This window comes from Bos indicus, chromosome 3 (assembly GCF_029378745.1).
Source record: "Bos indicus isolate NIAB-ARS_2022 breed Sahiwal x Tharparkar chromosome 3, NIAB-ARS_B.indTharparkar_mat_pri_1.0, whole genome shotgun sequence".
Lineage (NCBI taxonomy): Eukaryota > Metazoa > Chordata > Mammalia > Artiodactyla > Bovidae > Bos > Bos indicus.
This window is the reverse complement of record NC_091762.1, coordinates 102,937,874-102,960,388: the sequence shown is the minus strand read 5'-3', so window position 1 is coordinate 102,960,388 and position 22,515 is coordinate 102,937,874. Positions and strand designations below refer to the sequence as shown.

Sequence of the window (22,515 nt, the reverse complement as noted above, 5' to 3'; positions counted from 1 at the left end):
GAGTTTTCAGGGATTTTCAGAAGAGTCCCATGCCTAAACCAGCTCAGCTAGACTGCAGAGGCCCAGCTTCCCCCAGACAGTGAATTAGAGCCTTGTGGGTCCAAAAGGGAGGCCAGCTTTCACCTGGTAACAGATTCTGGAAGATGTCCCAGCCCCAAAGGGAAGGTTGATGTCCCAGCCCCAGAGGGAGGGTATGGACTTCCAAACCAGTCCCCTAACCTAGCACCAGGTCTCACCCCACCCCAACCACTCCATTCGAGGCCAGAGGAGTCACAGATTTCACAAGCGCACCCAGCCATCCAATGGCTCCAGGACAGACCCCACCCCCAGCCTGGCAGGCATTCTATGCCCGTGGATGATGTTCTGCTCTGGCAACTGCCAGTGGAGAGCTGGCACCGGAGCAGGGAGAGATGAGGGGCACAGCAGATCCATGGGACTTCAGAGCCTTTGTCAAGGGCTAGGACTGCCTCCAGGCTGCTGTCAGGCTACAGGCACTCTCTGGGCGGGGCTTCTGCTGCCCCAGTGTCCAAGGATAATGACATCAGTCAGACAGTGTGCTGAAGCCTCTGTTAGTGGCTTAAGCCAAGGATTGTAAATGCAGGATATTCACCCCCTGTGCACTCTGTGGGTTGGCTTAGCATGAGCTCTGAGGAATGGCTAAGTCAGAAGCTCAGGTCCCAGCCTCACCCTAACCTCAGAGAGCCCTCAGGCCCTGCAGGCTCAGGCCTCAGTTTTGCTACCTGTAAACTGAGAGAATAACACAAGATTGAAACAAAGGGCTTTTATCCTGAGGGTGTTGTTTTGTTCCTTTGTGTACATTCCGGATCCTTGTGTTACATGCATGAACTGCTCTCTAGAACACCCATGTAACTGTGTCCTGGGGTGCAAACATAAGGAATCGTGTGTTTGTGCTGGGGGAGGAGAGACCCCAGAACAATATCCTCCCCATCCCTTCTCAATAGGAGGAAGCCACCGACTTCCTCCCTTTCCTGTCTCCTGCCTCCTGCCCGCTGGCAGGACTGAGGACCACGGGGAGAGGAGGGGAAGGGAAACGGCCCAACAGTCCCCAGGTCCGTCCTTACCACAACCCTTCCCCCACCCTAAGTGACCCCACTCCAGGACCTTCCAGGCCACACCCATCCCCAGACTAGGGGGGCCTAGAGGCCCAGAAGCAGGATAAGTCCTCCCCACCCCTCTCCCCAGCCACCCCTCCCACCCAAGCTAACTCATTTCCTCTTCCTCCCAAACACCAACACACCTACTGCACAGGCTGAGCAACCAGACCCAGTGAGTGGCCCTGGGCCCCGCTTGTGCTGGCTGGCGCAGTCAGCCTCCGGAGCATGGTCTGGCTGGAGCCCCCTTTGCTACTCCCCATCTTCTTCCTGGCTTCTCATGTTGGTAAGTCTCCCCTGAACCTCCCTGCCCAGGGTCTTGACTACCCCTGCCCCGGAAAACCCTAGCATCATTGCTATCTCTTTCCTCCACACCCTGATTCACTAGAAAGTGGGATCGGGGCCTGGAAAACCCAGGCAGAAGCTAGGGACTGGGGGAGGGAAGCAGCCACAGACTGTGTTGGATTTGAACATCACTGGGGAGCAGCAGAGTCTCCGGGCCCCCTGAAGTTTTCAGGGGTGCTCATACGGTCAGTGTGTGGGACTCAATTCAGTTATTCATTTGACAAACATTTATCGAGTACCAACAATATTCCAAGAGCTTTAAGAGGCAGAGCGCTTCTAGAGCTGTACAACAGATTGAATGACGCTGACCTCCTATGGCTGTAATTGGGTTTCAATGAGGTAATTTACAAAGAGCACTTGCTAAGAGTTTCTGAATATGTGGTAGCCAATTCCTTCAGCGTGCTACCCAAAGAGGATTAGAACACAAAGTCCACCTTGAGAGGCTCGCAGTCTAGTGGGAGACCCGGGACACTGGGTGAGCACGGAACAGACACAGAGGAGCACTGAAGCCTACTCTACTTCAGGGTAGGAGATGAAAAGGGATCAGGACAGACTTCACTCAGAGGAGTAGTCTTCATTCCAGGGCAATCAGAACAATAGACACAAGTCTCAGAGGCATGGAAGTACAGGGGAGTGAGGGATTCGGGAGGGAACGCACAGCAGGAGGGGCAGTGGGAACAGCAAGGGAGCTCTACAGCAAGCTCTGCATCCTGAAGGGCAATAGGGAGCCATGGAAGGTGTAGGCCAGAGAGTCACAAGGTCTTGGATGGGTCAGTTTGGAGGACAAGCTGAGGGAAGAGTGTGGCTATCAGGATGGTCCATGGAAGCAAGGATGAGGGTTAGCAAGGGAGACTTGAGGGTGGGGATGAAGTCTATAGAGGTTCTGAGGAAACAGAATTATTTTGTGACTAATTGGGGCAGTCAGGATAGTGCTTCAAAGTGTGGACTTTAGAGTCAGACAACCGGGCTCTGCCAGTTACTAATTGTATGCCCTTGGGTAAGTTATTTCTCTGAGCCTTAATTTTCCAGCTATAAAACTGGGGTAATAATACCCACCTCCCAGGAGAGCTGGGATGATAAAACAAGAGAACATAAGTAAAGGATGTGGCATATAACTGATCTCCGATAGACATTCATTATGATAGCAGCAGTATGAAATGTCTCGGAAGTTTGTATCTCAGGTGGGTTTTGCAGTCTACTGAGGCAGGAAGTCCAGAGAGGAGCAAGTCTGGGGAGAGCCAAGAGGCCTGCCCAGGGTTATTGACTCAGAAGTGATGGTGAAAGCCTGGAGAGGGGATGAGCTTGCTAGAGGAAGCCTGGAGAACAACTTTTATGACCCTCCTCTGGAAAGACACCAACTTCTGCAGAGTGTGAGGATCCAAAGGAAAACAGGTGCTCAGCACAGGACAGTCAGCTTCGCTTACTTGTGGCAAGCTTTCAAAGAATATCCATTGACAAGCAAAGCAGCATCTAAACCAACTAACCACTTGGCAAGGACAGTGTTCTTGCTGGAGAATCTCCAAGGACAGAGGAGCCTGGCGGGCTACAGTCCAGGGGTCGCAAAGAGTCAGACACGACTGAAGCAACAGCATGCAACAAGGCATTGTCCTCTGCCTAGAAGGTCCTTCCCACCAATGACCTCTCCCTGTCCTCATCCTCAATCCCCACCCTGTATCCTGCTCAGCTTTAAGACCCTCAAGCTGTATCTTCCAGGAGGCACCGCTCCAGCCTCTATCTCCCCCCTGCTAGGTCAGCTGTCCCTTCTCTGTGCTCTCTACAGTTTCATGCATTTGATAGGTGTGTCCAGAGGAAGCTCTGTAAAAGGCAAAGGTCAAGGCCCACCTGGTGTCCCTGCATGTTTCAGCCCCAAGTGGGCCCTAGGGCCTGCCCTCCCTGCTTCTGGCCTTTTGCTGGGACCAGAGCTCTCTTCCCTTCTGCCCCATAACCACCTGGCTGCAGAATGCAGCCTCTCCCGCCTTCAATCCCAGCACAGCAAACCGGTCCAGATTCCGGAGCGACCTGGGGACCAGAGCAACCAGAGGGGTCCCTCCAAGACACTTCTGATCTTTAGCGCTCTCCTAGCCGGCAATCTGGTGTTGCGGGGGGCAGAGTGGAGGGGGGCGGGGAGAGCGGCTCCCCTTTGCGGAGCAGCTGTAGAGACAGGTCAGGAAAGGGCACTGCCAGGAATAGAGTGAGGAAACGGTGATGGGGCGCATAGATCATTCTTTCTTTCCGAAGGCTGGGCTGTAAAGGGAAGCCATCTGGCTGGAGAAAGGAGGGGATGGGGAAGCTAGGGAAGGGGCTTTGTTTTTGTTTTTGTTCTGTTAGGATGAAGAGACTTGAGGGAAAGGGGCCGGTGCACCGGGAAGGGGATAGAGACAGGAAGGGAGGCGGATGGACGTGCCTGATGAAGTGCAGTGCCTGGGGGGGAGGGAAGGAGAGGGGAGAGGCTGCGAGGAGAGGGGCGAGAGGTGGAGGGCGGGGCAGGGGGAGGGCCGGGACCCTGCCAGATCGGAGCCCGGTGTCCCGGCCCAGGGGCGGCGGTGGACCTGACGCTGCTGGCCGACCTGCGTCTGACCGAGCCCCAGCGCTTCTTCCTGACCTGCGTGTCCGGGGAGGCGGGGGCGGGCAGGGGCTCGGACGCCTGGGGGCCCCCACTGCTGCTGGAGAAGGACGACCGCATCGTGCGCACGCCGCGGCCCTGGCAGCCCCCGCACATCGCCCGCAACGGCTCGAGCCGAGTGACCGTGCGCGGCTTCTCGCAGCCCTCCGACCTGGTGGGCGTCTTCTCCTGCGTGGGCGGCGCGGGGACGCGGCGCACGCGCGTCCTCTATGTGCACAACAGCCCCGGGGGTGAGTCCGGCCGCCGGTGAGGGTGGGGGTGGGGGAGGGGAGGAGGGGCTGCCCTTGACCCCTGACCCCGCCCTCCATTCGCCTCGCAGCCCACCTGCTCCCGGACAAGGTCACACACACAGTGAACAAGGGCGACACGGCTGTACTTTCCGCGCGAGTGCGCAAGGAGAAACAGACAGATGTGATCTGGAAGAGCAACGGTAAGGGGGGAGGCGTCTGAACTGGGTGGGCAGGTAAACCCTTATTTCTGACACCCCAGCACCTCCATGGCCCTCGAAGCTCCTAGTGCTGACCCCTGACACAGCCATGACTCCATACACCTGTTACCCGCTCTGGCCAGCCTCCCCGGGCGTATCCTTTCTCCTGCACCAGATGCATGGGAAGCGCCTGCATCCAACTCGTCTCTGGCTGTGAGATGTCCCCCTACTGTGCCTGGAGGACCAGCGGCCTCATGGGCAGCTGCCTCCTTCCCTGTCACCCCCCAGTTAGCTGTGTTAACCCCTCCCAGTTGGGCTCTCCCAGAAGTTAGCAAGTACTATCACAGCAGGTCTGGCAGGGAGCAGAAACCCCCCCTGCTGAAAAGAAGGGGTAACAAAGCCCCAGCACAGGCAAGGGACATTTGGCCTCTTCCAGAGAGCTGTCCAGACGGGAGCAGGGGCCAGGGCAGGCCTGGGGATCTTAGTCCGGGCCTGCCCCCACCTGGCCCTGTCAGCTCCTCTGGCCACCGCAGAGGGGGAAGCCAGTTTTCTGTATGGCCCCAAAGATTCCTGCTTCAGCTCTCACACCCACAGCCCTTTGGCTGCCTCTTGTATCCCTGGACTCTTGTGCCAAAGGTTTTGCTCCTTGAGCTTCAGGGTCCCTGAACTAATAAGAGACGTGGAGTCAGGTAGACCTGTGTTCTCTAGAATCTCTCTTCCATCCTGAGCAAAGAGGAAGTGGAGAGGGGTCCAGAGACGAGAACCCTAATATTAGGGTTCACAGATCCTGGAGGTAGAGGCTCCTGGGAATTAACTGCACAAAGAAGAGGGGAGAAGCATTCCAGGAGGATTGATAAGAGCAAAGGCAGGAAGCTGTGAGACACCACATTGTTTCTGGAAGAGATAGAGCAGTTCAGGAATGCTAGAAGTCAAGATGTGAAGAGGTGTGGGGCTAAAGGGCTGCACTGTAGCCAGACTGGTGAAACTGATGTGTTGAGGAGTCCGATGCTGTCCCTGGGTCAGTAAAGAACTATTGAAGAGCTTAAGCAGGGGAGCTATGGTGGGGTCTATTGGAGGAAAATCTCACTGGTCACCCTGAGTGGAGGACAGACAGGAAGCAGGGGGACTGGAGGCAGAGAGACAGCTTGGAAGGCTGTGGGAGGCTGGGAGCAGGGTAGTGGCAGTGAGCGTGGAGAGAAGCCGGCAGCTGTAGGAGACAAGGAGGACGTGGACTGAACAGGGCTTGGTGATTTACTGAGTGGTTGGTGGAACATGGAAAAGACGCTGCCTCCCACATTCCTGGTTCAGGTCCAGACACTCGCTGGTGCCTTCCCCCGGTCTGTTCACTCTGCCTGACCCACACTAATGTGACTCGGGATAAGGTGGGCAGAGGGAGGGGACACCAGCTCTTGTGTGATGCTGAGGCCCCTATCCCGTGTATGCCCGCAGGATCCTATTTCTACACCCTGGACCGGCACGAGGCCCAGGACGGGCAGTTCTTGCTGCAGCTCCCAAACGTGCAGCCATCGTCGAGCGGCATCTACAGTGCCACATACCTGGAAGCCAGCCCACTGGGCAGTGCCTTCTTTCGACTCATCGTGCGGGGTCAGGAGCAGAGGGCAGAGGTGGTGGGTGATATGGGAGGTTGGGATCCCTGTGCATACTTCCTGTGGATCCCCCTGAGCCCCCAGGGCCGCCCCAGTCCTCAGAGGCAGTGGTCCAGTGGGTGAGGGTCAGCTGCTGAGAGTACATTCCTGCAGGCTGTGAGGCAGGGCGCTGGGGACAAGACTGTACCAAGGAATGCCCAGGCTGCCTGCATGGAGGTGTCTGCCATGACCAGGACGGCGAGTGTGTGTGCCCCCCTGGATTCACTGGGACCCGCTGTGAGCAGGGTAAGGAGGAGGGGGCACCAGGACCTGGGCAGGAGAGGATGCCTGGCTGGGAGAAGACTCGCAAACCACGAGGATGGACTTGGAGGGTGAGGATGTTCCAGTAGGTCTTGAACGCTGAGACCCAACAGAGGCTTCTATACCCACATGCCCTCTTTCTAGCCTGCAGAGAAGGCCGTTTTGGGCAGAGCTGCCAGGAGCAGTGCCCAGGCACATCAGGCTGCCGGGGCCTCACCTTCTGCCTCCCAGACCCCTATGGCTGTTCTTGTGGATCTGGATGGAGAGGAAGCCAGTGCCAGGAAGGTACGGACTAACCCACCCTCTGTAGTCTCTGACCAGACAGCTGGCTGCAAGCCTGGCCCCAACTCTTCCTTCTGGCCCTGCTTCACACACCAAGCCCTCCACCGTCCCCTGCTCACTTGACCAGTGCCCTCTCCACCAAGCCTGGCATTCCCCAGGCCCCAGCTGTGCCCTTGTTGCCCCCCGACCTGTGCCCCTCTAACTATACCCCCTCTGTGCCCAGCCTGCGCCCCAGGTCGTTTTGGAGCTGACTGCCACCTCCAGTGCCAGTGTCAGAATGGTGGTACTTGTGACCGCTTCAGCGGCTGTGTCTGTCCCTCCGGGTGGCATGGGATGCACTGTGAGAAGTCAGGTATGAGCACGGGGGGTGGCTCTGAGGAACAGGTCAGCTTCACCAGATGCATCCCCCTGGCTCAAAGCCCCTCCTCCCCCTGGGGATGGGCAGCAGCCCAGGGTGGGTGGGAGCCCCAAGGGGACCCTGACCAAGCCAAGAGATTCAGGAAGGGCTTCTGGAAAGAGGTGTGATCTCAGATGGGGTATGAAGGACGGGAGAAAGATGGCTAGGGAGAGAGCAGGGCAAAGGCCGGGGGATTGAGGACTCAAGCTTTAATACCGGGACAGTGGCATGAGGAGAGGCTCTGGAAGTGTTCAGAAGAGGTCAGCTCTCGGGGCGTTTGAATGACAGGCTGTAGGGTTTGCGCTGAATATGCTAGCCCTGCAGGGAAGGGTTGAAGAGGTCCATCAGAACTGCTGTCAGGTGTGGGTTTGAGAGAGGACCCCAGCTGCTGGGGAGGGAGCGGGAGCAGGAGAGCCCAGAGGATCTGTCACGGGGCCCAGAAATGATAGAGGACTGAACCAGGGTTCTGGCGGTGAGGCTGGCGAGGGCTCTGGTCTCGGTGTGGGAGGGTCTGAGGAGGCGGAGGGCACAAGAGGCAGATTCGGGGGCCTGTAGAGGTGGGCACGAGGGCCTGGAGGTGTTGCCCAGACTTTGCTGGCTTGCAGGCCTGCATGACTGGGATGCTGGTGGTGCCTCCTCTAAGATGAAAGACTCAGGGGGCAGGGGGGTGGAGGCAGGGGGCTCTGTGGCAGTTGTGTGTCTGCCCTTACAGGGCCTCCAGGATGAGTGTCCCCTCTTTCCCCAGACCGGATCCCCCAGATCTTGGACATGGTCTCAGAACTGGAGTTCAACTTAGACACAATGCCCCGGATCAACTGTGCCGCAGCGGGGAACCCCTTCCCAGTCCGGGGCAGCATGGAGCTCCGCAAGCCGGATGGCACGGTGCTCCTGGTGAGCCCCATGACCTCAGGGCCTCTGGCGGTCCAGGGCCTCTGCCCACCCTCAGGCTTCTCCACCCCTCGGGGCCTGATCACAGCTCAAATTGGGTCAGGCTGATTGTTGAGGGACCACCTCCCAGTCTCTGTCCCCTCGTCAACTTGGACAAACACACAAACCTCTGCCGCATGGCACACTTTCTCTGAGGCCTGCCCCTCTCCCCTGCCTCTCTCAGTCCACCAAGGCCATTGTGGAGCCAGATAGAACCACAGCCGAGTTTGAGGTGCCCCGCTTGGCTCTTGGGGACAGTGGACTCTGGGAATGCCGCGTGTCCACGTCTGGTGGCCAGGATAGTCGACGCTTCAGGATCAATGTCAAAGGTCAGTAATGTCCCAGGTCCATGGAGGATAGATGGCAGACAGAGTAGGCGCTAGCCAAGGCTGCTCAGATAGGAGCAGGAAGGGCAAGAGCATGTAAGGTCACAGCCCAGCACCAGGCAGAGAAGAGGGCTTGTGGTCAGCCTGAGGCCTGGACCGGGCACTCTCCAGGCTGGAGCGTAGCTCAGTGCCCCCTGAAAAGGGAACCCATGCCCCAGAAATGGGGCACTCTCCAGCCTTGCCCCGGGCAATGCTTCCTTTCTATCTCCCCCGCCCTGCAGACACACGGTGCCTTTCTCTCCACTTCTGCGATGCTGTGTTCCCTCCAGCCCCAAGTCACACCACCGGGCACCCAGTGCTACAACAGGGGAGTGCCTGGGGCTGTGGACCTGTTTCATTTCCCAGAAGTGCTTCCTGGTGAATAAGGAGGCAGCTGCCAGTGCCCAGGACTGCTGAGAGCCGAGCACCCCCACCCCCATCTAGGTGTCCCCCACCTTCTGCAGCATCATAAGCATCAGACGTTCACACCCCCTCCCGCCCCCTAGTCCTCTTTCCCTGTGCTCCTGACCCCGCCACCACCTCCCCTGACATGAGCCCAGATCTCTTGTCCCTCTCCCTCTTTCTCATTGTACGACTCTGCTTCCCATCCTATCTCTACTTCTCTGTCGCCCCCTCCACCACCCCAGGGTCCCACCTCCAGCCTTCCTCTTCTCACTCTCCCCAGGCCACTTGGCTTTGAATCTTCACTACAAATTCTAGCTCCATCATCTAAGCGAGTTACCTTGCCCCTCATAGCTTGTTTCTCTCTCTGTAAAATGAGGATATCAGCACTCCCTTGATAGGATTGCTGTGAAGATTAAATTAGATGATGCGTTTAAGCATTTGGCACAGTGCCTGACGCAGGGTATGTGGTCAATGTATATTGACATTTATTGCTATTAGTAGTTATAATGTCACCTATTCCTAAGATTTCAACCGTTCCCTGGCAACTCCCAGATAACGATCTGCAGCCTGGACCCCTCTCCTGGGTTCCAGACCTCTGTGTAATGGGGGTCTGGTTCTGAAGTCAGTGGGGAAGTCACCCGGTGCACGACTCAGGGGCCCCACTCCAGGTCACCTAATCCTCTGCGTGAGCCACAGGCCCAGGGGCTCCATAGGATCCAAACTGGACCTTCCTCTCCCTCCAGGCCAGCACTTCTTCTGTACATGTGTGTTCCTGCCTGGCAACATTGTTCTTTCCCACCCCTTCTACCACACCCCTGCATCCTCCTTGACCCTCCTCCCTTCCCCCATCCCTCCATTTATCCATGCTTGCAGTCATCCATACATATATCCATTTTCCTTAGAAAATCCATCTGGGAAATGTTTGGACGAGGCCAGGGAACCAGTTGAGACATTAATGCAATAATCTGGACAGAAGAGCTAAGGCAGGAAAGACAGTGACCATGGGGTGAGGAAGCTAAGCAGGAGCACAAAAGCTGTTTGGGATAAGATGGGCTGATTTTAGATGGCCTGGTCAGACAGACTTTGTTTAAACCCTGGCTGCATGTCCTTAAGCAGGTCATTCCATGTCTCTGAGCCTCAGTTTCTTCATTCTTAAGATAGGGATGATGAGCCCTGCCTGAAGGCAGTTGTCAGAATTGGAGGCCATGCACGTGAAGCATCTGGGTTGAGCAGGTGCTTCATCACCTGCTACTTTTTTTTTAATTAAGAGAGTGATGAATGATGGGGGAGGGGCAGAGAGCAGGGTGACACTGCCTTGGGCTTTAGCCTTCTTTGTCCTCCCCCACATTGTATGGCGGAGTGCCCTCCCCCAAACCCCTGTCTGGCCATGTCACTTCCTCACTTAACATCTTCTGGGACACCCTCATCTCCTTGTTTCCGAGTCCCTATGCCCTGAATTGTCCTCCCTAGGCCCTGGCCACTTTGATCATCTGTTGCACCTGGTCTCTCCCCAGCCCAGGGGGGTCCCCAGGCCTAACCTGAGACCCAGAGTTATCTTTAATGCCCAGAGCACAGAGTCTGCCTCTGTGTCTGAGGGCTGGGTGGGCTATGTGGGCCACACCTTACCCTGAGTCTCCTGGCAGTGCCACCAGTGCCCCTGACTGCCCCGAGGCTTCTGGCCAAGCAGAGCCGCCAGCTCGTGGTCTCCCCGCTGGTCTCCTTCTCTGGGGACGGACCCATCGCCTCCGTTCGCCTGCACTACAGGCCCCAGGACAGCACCATGGCCTGGTCTACCATCGTGGGTGAGGGGGCAAGAGCTAGGGGCAGGATGGGGTGCCGGACAATGAGGGGGTCGGAGGAATGGAAGGGAGTGGGGAGTGTGCGGAGAAGAGAGGGGCTGAGGGAGAGCAGAGGCTTCTGGACGGAGTTGGGACTGAATGCTGCGTGCTGTGCACCCCACCCCCAGTGGACCCCAGTGAGAACGTGACGTTAATGAACCTGAGGCCGAAGACGGGATACAGTGTCCGTGTGCAGCTGAGCCGGCCCGGGGAAGGGGGGGAGGGGGCCTGGGGGCCTCCCACCCTCATGACCACAGACTGTCCTGGTGAGAGGCCCAGAGTCACCCTTTTCTGTCCCCCAGGGGTCACTGTCCCGTGCGCTCTGGGGTTGTCTCAGCTTGTCGGCCCCGGGGGTCCCTGCCTTTCCCACTGGAGGTTGTCCCTGGGGGTTCAGCATCCCGTCCGGCCCCCAGGACCTACCAGACAGTTCTGACCTCTACCTCTGGCCCCAGAGCCCTTGTTGAAGCCGTGGCTGGAGGGCTGGCATGTGGAGGGCCCCGACCGGTTGCGAGTGAGCTGGTCCTTACCCCCCGTGCCGGGGCCGCTGGTGGGCGATGGTTTCCTGCTGCGCCTGTGGGACGGGGCCCGGGGACAGGAGCGGCGGGAGAACGTCTCGTCCCCCCAGGCCCGCACCGCCCTCCTGACCGGACTCACGCCTGGCACCTACTACCAGCTGGACGTGCGGCTCTACCACTGCACCCTCCTGGGCCCGGCCTCGCCCGCAGCGCGTGTGCTTCTGCCCCCCAGCGGTACGCTTGGGAGGGGGTGGCGGGCTCGTGACGAGGGAGGGCAGAGCATGCAGGGAACACACGGGGCCCGAAAGGACATGGGAGGTTACAGGAGCCTGGATGGACAGGCAGAGACCACAGGACGTGGAAATGGGCGCAGGGAGGATCTGGATGTCAGGCAGACAGGAGCACAGGGAGGACAGGACACGGGAGGATCCAGGATGCCAGGGCCTCCAGGAGTGACTAGGACAGAGGCAAGCCCAGGGAGGTCAAGGGAGGGGGTGGGGCGTGAGGAGGACATGGGGCCTGGGGGACATGGGGACACTGTGAGGAAGACTTGGGATGTAAGGGGAAGCAGAAGCTCGTTGGTGAAGGAGGCCACAGCGAGAGGAATATACAGCCCAGGAAGAAACAGAAGTCGGCAGCGGATCTCCCATTTTGGGGTCGGTAGAGCTGCGGGCACAGCTAGAGCGGATCTGTTTGACCCCACAGTCACACAGCCTGGTCCCATCTGAGCCCCACCTTCCCACCCCAATCTCCCCAGGGCCCCCAGCCCCCCGACACCTCCATGCCCAGGCCCTTTCAGACTCTGAGATCCAGCTGATGTGGCAGCGCCCCGAGGCTGCAGCCGGGCCTATATCCAAGTACATCGTGGAGGTGCAGGTGGCAGGGGGCTCCGGAGACCCGCTGTGGATGGACGTGGACAGGCCCGAGGAGACGAGCACCATCGTCCGCGGCCTTAACGCCAGCACGCGCTACCTCTTCCGCGTGCGGGCCAGTGTCCAGGGCCCTGGCGACTGGAGCAACGTGGTAGAACAGTCCACCTTGGGCAACGGTGAGATGAGGGGCTGCCCGGGCCGCGGGGTCGGTCTCAGGTGCTCTCCCTGGCACGTGATCCCCTGCCTTGGCTCCAGGGCCTCCTAGGCCCCTCCCAGAGAGTGATATGACACCTGGCAGTGAGGGCCCTGACCCTTCCCTTCTTTCATTTTTTCCGTTTTTCTTTGATGTGGCTCTTCTTCTTTCTTTTTTTTTAATTAATTTGTTTATTTTTGGCTGCACTGGGTTGTCTTTGCTGTGTGCAGGCTTCCTCTAGTTGTGGTGAGGGGGATGACTCTCTAGTTGCCGTGCTCAGGCTTCTTATTGCAGTGGCTTCTCTCTCTTGTTGCGGAGCACAGGCTTTAGAAGTTGTGGTTCGAGGGCTCTGATGTGCAGGCTCAGTAGTTGTAGTACACAGGCTTTGTTGCCCCGAGGTATGTGGAATCTTCCAGAACCAGGGATCGAACCCCTGTCCCCTGCATTGGCAGGCGGATTCTTAACCACTGGATCACCAGGGGAGTCCGACCCTTCCCTTCTTATGACCCATTGTCCGAGTGCTGGGAAACTCACGACATTCCAGCAACCTGCTGGTCCTAGGCCTGACATCCCCGCTCCCTCCCTGGTACTGGGATCTCTGACCTCCACCTCTGTGTGACCCCGTGGTGGCCTCCAGGTTCCCTGACCCAGGCATCTCTGTGATCTGCCCCTCTTCTGGTGTCCAGGGCTGCAGATTGAGGGCCCAGTCCAAGAGATCCATGCAGCTGAAGAGGGCCTGGATCAACAGCTGGTCCTGGCTGTGGTGGGCTCTGTGTCTGCCACCTGCCTCACCATCCTGGCTGCCCTTCTCACCTTGGCGTGCATCCGCAAAAGCTGCCTGCATCGCAGACGCACCTTCACCTACCAGTCAGGATCGGTCAGTCACCTGTACCCGCCACCAGGCATATGTGTGCAGACCCTGCGTATATATGTGTCCCTGTATACACACAAGTATTTGTTCACTGTGAGTGTGTATGTGTGCACGCATGGATGTTTAGGTGTAAGACTATACTCAAAAGCATACAAGGGCACAATCTGTAATTTTATCCATTTCTACAGAATTGAATGCAGCTCATGAGCCCAGGTATATTAGTGATGAAATATTTAGTATTTCCAGTTCAGAATCATTCAGTTATGTCCATATTGCACCAGGGTCAATTTGGGGTTCTCCCCCTTCCCATGAGGGGTGATGGATGCTTGGGAAGCCGGATGAGAACATGGAGAATGCCTGGGCTCCATGAGGACCTCTCTCTGGCCAGGCCGTCCTGCACACATCTGTGGCTCATGTCCTCAGCCCTTCTGTGACCTCCTTTGGGCTAGAAGGGCATTTGCACTTTGAGTTCCTCATCCCAATCTCCATCTTTGCAAATCCCAGGGCCTCCTTGGACTTAAGAACTCCAAGGGCCTTCCCTGATCCTGCAGAGGGCAGCATATTCTGCAGCCCTCAGACCCATTGCTGCAGCTCCTCCTACAACTGTTTCTACTGCTCTCGAGTTGAGCCGAGCCTGCAGCCTCACCTGTCACTCCTTGCGAGAAGCACAGGCCTCCCTACTCTTGTCTTCCCTGTAAACCTGAGCACCAGGCCCCCACTGAGGGGGTAAGGACTGGGTGAGGGTGCTAACTCCCCTTCAGGGACCCCAGCATCACCCCATCTGTCACCCTCCTCCACCTCTCTCTCCTCTGGAATCTTCCCCACTGTTGTCACTTATGATCCGAACTCTGCCCTGGTCCTCTGTGCCTGGACTCGGTATTTACAAAGAAGTTTTGGCATTTCAAAAAAAAAAAACCCTCTTCTCTCTCAAGGGCTGATCCTTGTGATAGAAAGCCTAGTGTCCAAGGCTGTTGTCTCTACCATGCCTCTAAAATACTCCCTTCAGAGATTCAATCGGCTTCTTTGTTCCAGGCTGCGTTGGCCTCCCTCTGAGGTCAGTGTGTGCAAAAAGCGGCCTGGCTGTGGTGGGGGAGGGTCAGGGGTATGCATGTGAAGGGAAGGAGCAGGAAAGTAGTCTTAAATGGATGTAGCATCCTAACATATATCAAGACATTCCCCTGCCCCAGGCGCCTATGTGCGGGTATCTGTGTGCATGAACGCGTGGCTGGGCGTGCGTGTGCCCATCTGTGAATGCCCCCATCTGCATGCACTTGTATCCCTGACATATGTGTCCCTCTGCTTGTTCTCCTGTATGAGCACATGTCCACATGTACCTCTCATGGATGCCCTGCCTACTGGCCTCCACTAGAACACGCGTGTGTGCGTGCAGGTGTGCGCTTTCAGTTGTCTACGTTTCATGTGAATCCGTGTGACCTGTGTCCTCAGACCTCTCCCATCAAGCTGGGCTGTGCCTCATACGGGGACCCACACCCCAACAGGTCTTAACCATTCTTTGTATTCTCACATTGGCGGTGCCCATGGTCCCGCTCAGCTATTTCCTTTCCCTGCTCTCAGCCCTGCCCGGGTGGCCCAGGGCCTACTTGGCTAGGGCAAATGGATGGTCGTCTCTGTTATGTTCTTTCTGTCTTCAGTCCTGGGTGGTTGAGAGCTATGGGAGCTGCCAAGTGGGTGGACAGGGGTCATCTCTGCTTCTCTGCTATGGAGAAGAAAACCACTCCACTGGCTGCCCGCTGCTCTAGGCTCAGCATGGAGTAGGTACTCACTAAACACACCCCGATTCACTGCCCAAGGCCAGAATCCACTCCAGAACCTCCCTGGTGACAGCACAGCCTGGTTGGGGGATTGGAAGAATAAGGGGACGCTCGTTGCTCCCACCACAGCTCACTCCAGTGCCTCTTGGTTTTAGGGTTAGGAGTATCAACCTTCCGTTGACTCATGCCGTGGCTTCCAGCAATTTTACCTACTCCTTGTTCCTTCAGAGCCCACACACTAGATCTCCAGCCTGCGGTCTCTGCATTTCTCTCTGGACATTTGTCTACCCACTGGCCCACCTGTGGCTCCATCTCATATGATTCTGTCTCAGTATGTGTCCTGTGTCTGTCCATGCCTGGCTGGCCACCAGGGTGCCCTCTGTCTGGGTCTCTGTTTGTTTGTCTGATCACTGTTTTGTCTGCCTGTCCCTGTGTCTTGTGTGGACTGTCTGCCTACTTGTCCCATCCTGTGAAGGGCGAGGAGACCATCCTGCAGTTCAGCTCAGGCACCTTGACACTGACCCGGCGGCCAAAACCTCAGCCCGAGCCCCTAAATTACCCAGTGCTGGAGTGGGAGGACATCACCTTTGAGGATCTCATTGGAGAGGGTAACTTTGGCCAGGTCATCCGGGCCATGATCAAGAAGGATGGACTCAAGATGAACGCCGCTATCAAGATGCTGAAAGGTCCGCTGAGAGCAACCCCTGCCCCAGCCCTGACCCTCTCCTTTCTTCCTCAACCCTAGGCCCCACCTAGCTTCCACCAGCAACTGACCCCAGCCCTCAACAGCCCACACCCTTTCTCCAGGATTATTTCCGGCAAAAGTGATATTGGATTCTTTACACAGAGTATGCCTCTGAAAATGACCATCGTGACTTTGCGGGAGAACTGGAAGTTCTGTGCAAATTGGGGCATCATCCGAACATCATCAACCTCTTGGGGGCCTGTGAGAACCGAGGTGAGCCCCCAACTCATCACCTACCCCTTCTTCCAAACCCTCATCATCAGCCAAGACCTCTAGTAGCTTATAGGAAGCTTCAGGACACCAAAACATCACTGTTGGTTCTCCTTCATGCGCCAGGTTCTCTATCTAGTACCGTAAGGTGCCTGCTGCCATCCCAGGTTGTCTGAGTATAAATCACCACCCTGTATTCCTCACCTCCCAGGTTACTTGTATATCGCCATTGAATATGCCCCCTATGGGAATCTGCTGGATTTTCTGCGCAAAAGCCGGGTCCTGGAAACTGACCCAGCTTTTGCCCGGGAACACGGAACAGCCTCCACCCTCAGCTCCCGGCAGCTGCTGCGTTTTGCCAGTGATGCTGCCAATGGCATGCAGTACCTGAGTGAGAAGCAGGTGTGTGTGTGTGTGTGTGTGTGTCTTTGGGGAAGGTGGGCTAGCAGAATGAGGGGAGACCATCAAGCACTTCAGAACATCAAATCAGCAGGCTCTAATTGAATATGGAATTGAGGATAGAGAGGATGTGACCCCAAGTTGCTGGCCTGGGTGAGTGGGTGAGACCACCCCCAAAGCAGGTCTGTGTTTGGGGATGTGGCTTAGCATATTGCAACTGTCAGCCTAGAACCAAGGAGGGAGGCCTGGACCAGGGACAATAGTCTGGAAGCTGTCACTTCAGAAATAGGGGTGCTGGTGGCCAGGGAGTGGGTGAGACTCACCAGGAGAAGGGTGGAACAGACGGGAAGCCTGAGCCCAAGTCCAAGGACACCCCGCTTGAATGAAAGGAGGGAGGGGACAGTTGGAGGAAGGGATGTGAGACTAAGGGAGGCATTTTGAAGTTGTTAATGTATTGAGTATCTTTGAAAGTAGAGGGCAGGGGGCCAGGGCAGAGGGAGGGATGATAGAGCAAGGTCTCTGAGGAAGGTGGAGGGCCCAGTGAGGAGGATCTGGAACTCAAGGGAGAGATCGCTTTGGGCAAGAGAAGGGCCTTTCCACTGTCATCAGTGGAGCAGGGGTCAGGGAGAGGTCAGGGAGAGACGGGGTCAGGGAGCATTCAAAGAGGAGAAGATGCAGTGTGGTCACTGGGGGAAAGTCAACCGTTGTCCCAGGAGAAGGATACAGCCTGAACTTGGCCATGGCCCAGATCACAAGTAGGAAGGGATGACAGTCCCCACTGTGGTTTTTCCCAGGCACGAGTCTCTGAGTCGCTCTGAGTCTCTGAGTCTCAACCTACCTCAGGTTGAGGCCTGGGGTAGGTGGGCAGAAGAGTAAAGGGCTGCTAAAGGCCCAGAGGGCCCAGGAAGCCAGCCATGAGGTGGACCCCCTCCCTGGCCCTGGAGTCCCAGGCTCCATCATCCTCCATCGTCCCTGACTTCTAACCATGCCTGCAGTTCATCCACAGGGACTTGGCTGCCCGAAACGTGCTGGTCGGAGAGAACCTGGCCTCCAAGATTGCAGATTTTGGCCTTTCTCGGGGGGAGGAGGTTTATGTAAAGAAGACTATGGTAAGTCTCCTTCAATCCTCCCCTTCAGGGCCGGTGTCTCGCCCTGCCTCCCAAAACCTGCTGAACAGCCCTTTCTCCTTACCCAACCCCTCAAACCCACTCCCTCCCAGGGGCGTCTCCCGGTGCGCTGGATGGCCATTGAGTCTCTGAACTACAGCGTCTACACCACCAAGAGTGATGTGTGAGTGTGGGAGTGCAGACAAGCAGGAGGGTTTGGTCCTCTAAGGATGCATGTAGGTGTGACCTGGACACACCTCAGAGATGTGTCAGGTTGTCCAAGGCATGACTTGGCTGCCCCTAGGGTATATTCCAGGTATGACACAGATGTGACAGATGTGTCTTAAGCATGCCTTGGTCATGCCCAGCATCTTAATGGGAAGGCGGGGTTGGGCGGCGGGGAAAGTAGCTGGAAGGAAGCTTCATCTTGGAAGGTGTTTCAGGGTAGCATTGGAGTAGGAATGGTTTAGGGCTGTGTTTGACTAAGAGACTGGAGGATGCCTTGGAGAGGTATGGGGCTGCTGGCGGATAACGCCTGGGTAAATGGAGAGACCACTCAAAAGAATGCTCTGACCTTCCTCTCTGAGGGGCAGGTCATCCCCACTGGAGAACCTAACCAGAGCATGACCCCCAGAGGCCGCTTCTGTGCTCCCTCCTCCAGACAGCCATCCTGGCACACCTCTGCCCCTCTCTTCAACCTGGCCTGCCCAGCACTCCAGCCCTGGTCCTGGCCCTTCCCCAAGCTCTTTGGCCTGGCCTGCCCAGCTCACTATCTACCACACCAACACCCCTCTAACCACTACTCCCCTACTTCCTACTTCTGCCCCAGGTCCCTTGAAATGCCTCCCCCGACTAGAACTCCTACCCTGGCCTCAGCCACCTCTCATCTGCTCAGCTGCTGTTATAATATAAGAGGCAGCTAAGAGCAAGGGCTTTGGAACCAGACTGCCTGAGTTTGAATCCCAGCTCTGCCACTTGCTAAGTGTGTGACCTTGGTGAGCTAGCTAACCTCTCAGTGCCTCAGTGTCTCTGTAAAATGGGGATAATAATAGTGCCTATATCATAGGGTTGGTGTGAGGGGTAGATGAATTAACATATACATTAAATGATGAGTGCCTGGCCCACAGCAAGTACACAGTAAAAATGTTAGCTGTGATTATGTTGAGCCTGGGAGGCTGTGAAGGAATTTCAGTAGCAGAGACCACACCTGGCCAAGGCCCGACCCTTGCAAAGTAGACATAGGTAGGGGCTGGGAGGGGCTGCACACTTGGGGTAGGTAGACATTAAGCTGCTGGGCCCCAGGGCCTAGAAGGTAACTCAGTGCATCCTCCTCATTTCAGTTGGTCTTTTGGGGTCCTCCTCTGGGAGATCGTGAGCCTTGGTGAGTCCCTGAGCCCTGTTCCCCAGAGGGCCCCCACCTTTCCCTGACCCCCACCCCTCTCCTCCTGGGCCCTGGGCTAAGAGAGCATTGCCCTCCCACAGGGGGCACCCCATACTGCGGCATGACGTGTGCCGAGCTATATGAGAAGCTGCCGCAGGGCTACCGCATGGAACAGCCTCGCAACTGTGACGATGAAGTGTGAGTCCCTCAGCCTCGAGCCCTGGGCCCCCTGTCAGTCACCCCAGCAGGCCCTGACCCTCATCTCATCGATCCCCACCCGCAGGTACGAGCTGATGCGGCAGTGCTGGCGGGACCGTCCATACGAGCGACCCCCCTTTGCCCAGATTGCGCTACAGCTGGGCCGAATGCTGGAAGCCAGGAAGGTTAGGAGAGCACCGGGGTGTGGGGAGAGCTGGGCTCACTGAGCTCACAGGATTGCCCCTCACAGTGCCCATAGGAGCCAGAAGGCAGCAGTCTCCATGGCCCTGTCCCCACCAACAGCTGCACCACAGCTAAACTGGGCCCTGGGGCGTAACGCCCTTTCTAGCTCTCACCGAGTTGGACACTGGGCCTTTCTAAAGCCTTCCAAGACCACTGATTAGCTTCAGCAGCAAGTCCCTGTCCCAGATCCCATGTCCAGGACTCCCTGCTTTCCTCTGCTGGGGTCATCAGTCCTTTCTTATCTTATCTTATGGACACCTCTTCTCACCTGGCACAGAGCCAGGGTGGAATGCACGAATGGTCAGCTCACCAAATGGATGGATGGATGAGTAACACAGTAACTGAATGAATGAATGTATAGAATTAGTGGATGAATGATATAATAATCATACAAATAAACTAATTAAGGGAATTCCTGAATTCCTTGCTGGTCCAGTGGTTAGGACTCCATGATTCCACTACAGGAGGCACGGGTTTGATCCCTCGTCTGGGGACTAAGATCCTGTAAGCCACATGACAAAAAAACGTGTAATTAAATAACTAAATCTAATATAATAATATCATAAGTAAATGATAATAATAATATAAGTAAATGAATTATCAAATAAATCTAAGTGAAGAAGTACATGAAAATGAGTAATGTGAAAAGAGTTCTTAAATATCAATTAATGACTAAATAGTTTTGGGAATTATTAAACTATCTTAAGAATGAAGGAATAATCAAATAACCATGAAAGCAAAAGTTGCTCAGTCATGTCCTACTTTTTGCAATCCCAAGGACTACATTCCATGGAATTCTCCAGGCTAGAATCCTGGAGTGAGTAGCCATTTCCTTCACCAGGGGATCTTCCCAACCCAGGGATCGAACCAGGTCTCCCACATTGCAGGTGGATTCTTTACCAGCTGAGCCACCAGGGAAGCCCAAGAATACTGGAGTGGGTGGCTTATCCCTTCTCCAGGGGATCTTCCTGACCCAGGAATTGAAGTGGGGTCTCCTGCATTGCAGGCAGATTCTTTACCAACTGAGCTAAGTAGTTATAGAAATTATTAAACTATCTTAAGAATGAAGGAATAGTCAAGCAACCATAAAAATGGGTAAATCAGCAGAAATAGCCTTATGAGTACAAGAATAAGTAAATGAATGGATGAATGCACTATCCATCAATTCATTAGCTAAGGGCATGAAAAAACACCTATCCAACATTGTGTCAAGGGTCTCTCATGTGAGCTTCCCAGCTGTGGTCTGATATTCTTGCTGCTCTGGGCTGGTGAGCACCACCCTTGGCCATGGGGTCATCTTGAGTCTCCAGTATGGATCAGTGTCTCTTCCAGTACCCCAACCATATGGAAGTCGAGGACCTCCAGGGCAGGCATACCCCATCCCTGGCCCCCCACTAAAGCTTTCTCTGCTCCCCAGGCCTATGTGAACATGTCGCTGTTTGAGAACTTCACATATGCAGGCATTGACGCTACAGCTGAGGAGGCCTGAGCGACTGTCCAACCAGATCCTGGCTCTGCTGGCCAGAGCACACTCGGCTCTCCAACCTGTGACTGCTGATCCTTGTCGCCTGAGCTGCCTCAAGGAATTGGTTTTTAACTTAAGGAATAAAAATGGGGATCCAGGGATGGGGTGGGCTCAGGGGTGGGGTGGGTCCTCATCCCTTGCAGTTGCTCCCAGTGCCTCCTGCATCACTGATGGCTACCCTCACATCCTTCCTTCTGGCTCAGCTGCTCCAGAGCTGTTTGCGCTCTTCTGCTCCCTCCACTCAAACCCCTGCTTCAACCCCTCCATTCAAGCCAGCACTCACACCACTAACGTGCCGTTTTCAGCTGCGCCCGACTCCCAGCCTCATAATCAGGAAAAATAAATGCTCTAAGAAGCTCCATCCAATGTCTACCTTTTACTGCTGGTCAACCCCAGGGAAAATTTAAACCAAAGAGGGAGAAACTGGACTTTCCAAGAAAAGAAATGCTCTCCCTTGTTATACTGTCATTATTTCAAGCTCTCCATGGTGGGAGATGTCCTGAAAGACTCATTTTACACATACACTGCCCCCACATCGGGCTTCCCTGATAGCTCAGTTGGCAAAGAATCTGCCTGCAGTGCAGGAGACCCTGGTTCGATCCCTGGATTGGGAAGAGCTTCTGGAGAAGGGAAAGGCTACCCACTCCAGTGTTCTGGCCTGGAGAATTCCATGGATTGTATAGTCCATGGGGTTGCAAAGAGTCAGACACGACTGAGTGACTTTCACTTCATAATCACTCCCTCACGTCACTATCATAATGAGAAGCCCAGTTTTCCCCTAGTCTCTTCCCTGTTCTCCAGCCTATACTACCAATATGTCTCCCTAAACAGCTGCCAGTCTAGGATTCTCTGCTCTGTCCAAACAGTCCCTCCCCGCATCGGCTCTAGCCCAGCCTCAGTTCAGACTGAGCACCAGACAGAGTCTGGCCTGTCTGGAGCGCCCATATTACTTTTGTCTGTAGGCAACCTTCCCTGGCTTGGTACTGCCCACCTTGTGGGCCCCAAAGGAAGAAGGCAGAAGTCATTTCCAGCTTCAGTCAATCATAGCAGGATGCCTGTGCCTTCTTCAGAGTCTCTCGGTGTTTGGGGAGGTGCTCCCTGTCCTGAAAGCTAGGCCCACATCACTACCCTCTGCTGTGTGGGCTTCAGGTTTGCCCACCCTTCTGATCTGTCACTGCTGGCCTCAGGTTTCTCTCCCACTGCTCCTTAAAAAACAAGACATCTTGCTTCTCACATGTTTTCAGAGAATCAGATAAAATCAAAGAAGCCATAACATAGCATGACATTGTGGTTAACAGCATAGTTTGTGGAATCACATAGACCATGTCCAAGCCCTGGTTTTATCACTTACTATCCGTGTGACCTTGGTCAACTCACTTAATCTCTCTGAGCTTCAGCTCTCTCCTCTGAAAAATGGAGTTAGTAATAGGTACCTCCCTGTTGTCAGCACTGAATATGATCACAGCACTGAACCTTGGAAGTAGTATTTAGTAAGTGTCGGCTGATAACATTATATACAAATACAGGAGGTTGGGGGAGGGGTGTACTCCAAAAAGACTTGAGTGCTAAGAGAGTGCTAAGAGAGACTTTAAGAAGAAGAAATTCACTGGAGTAAATGGGAGGCTATGCATGCTAGGGGAGATGGCATTTACTTAGATGAAATTCCATTTCTGATCTATTGCAGGGCTATTTCCAGGTCCAGGGTGGAAGGATTAAAACGTTATCTCTGATAGGGACCAACACATAGACAAAGATGCCCTTGTGGGATGACAGATCCTGTAAACAAACTAAAATACAGTGGTGTGTGCTATAGGAGCAGGAGGGGGATCTGGGGGATACATAGAAAGGAGATGCAGT

At 55.4% G+C, this 22,515-nt stretch overlaps 1 protein-coding gene across 2 annotated transcripts; it reads left to right on the top strand.

Annotated features, from left to right (window-relative positions):
* The first annotated feature begins 1,054 nt into the window (after nucleotides 1-1,054).
* On the top strand, nucleotides 1,055-21,019 carry TIE1 (tyrosine kinase with immunoglobulin like and EGF like domains 1). Of its 2 annotated transcripts, XM_070786710.1 has the most exons (24): nucleotides 1,055-1,070; nucleotides 1,270-1,398; nucleotides 3,993-4,310; nucleotides 4,400-4,510; nucleotides 5,957-6,112; nucleotides 6,268-6,399; nucleotides 6,559-6,699; nucleotides 6,920-7,048; nucleotides 7,839-7,984; nucleotides 8,205-8,349; nucleotides 10,434-10,592; nucleotides 10,757-10,894; nucleotides 11,081-11,377; nucleotides 11,901-12,191; nucleotides 12,895-13,085; nucleotides 15,327-15,537; nucleotides 15,699-15,809; nucleotides 16,018-16,208; nucleotides 17,201-17,314; nucleotides 17,425-17,495; nucleotides 18,652-18,692; nucleotides 18,794-18,890; nucleotides 18,976-19,075; nucleotides 20,551-21,019. In XM_070786710.1, exons 2-24 carry the CDS (start codon nucleotides 1,341-1,343, stop codon nucleotides 20,620-20,622), a joined length of 3,420 nt encoding a protein of 1,139 aa, XP_070642811.1. In that variant the 5' UTR covers nucleotides 1,055-1,070; nucleotides 1,270-1,340; the 3' UTR covers nucleotides 20,623-21,019. The 2 variants fall into 2 exon arrangements, with proteins under 2 accessions (XP_070642811.1, XP_019813230.2); XM_019957671.2 differs by lacking the exon at nucleotides 1,055-1,070 and having other exon boundaries at nucleotides 1,227-1,398.
* The last annotated feature ends 1,496 nt before the right edge of the window (nucleotides 21,020-22,515 follow it).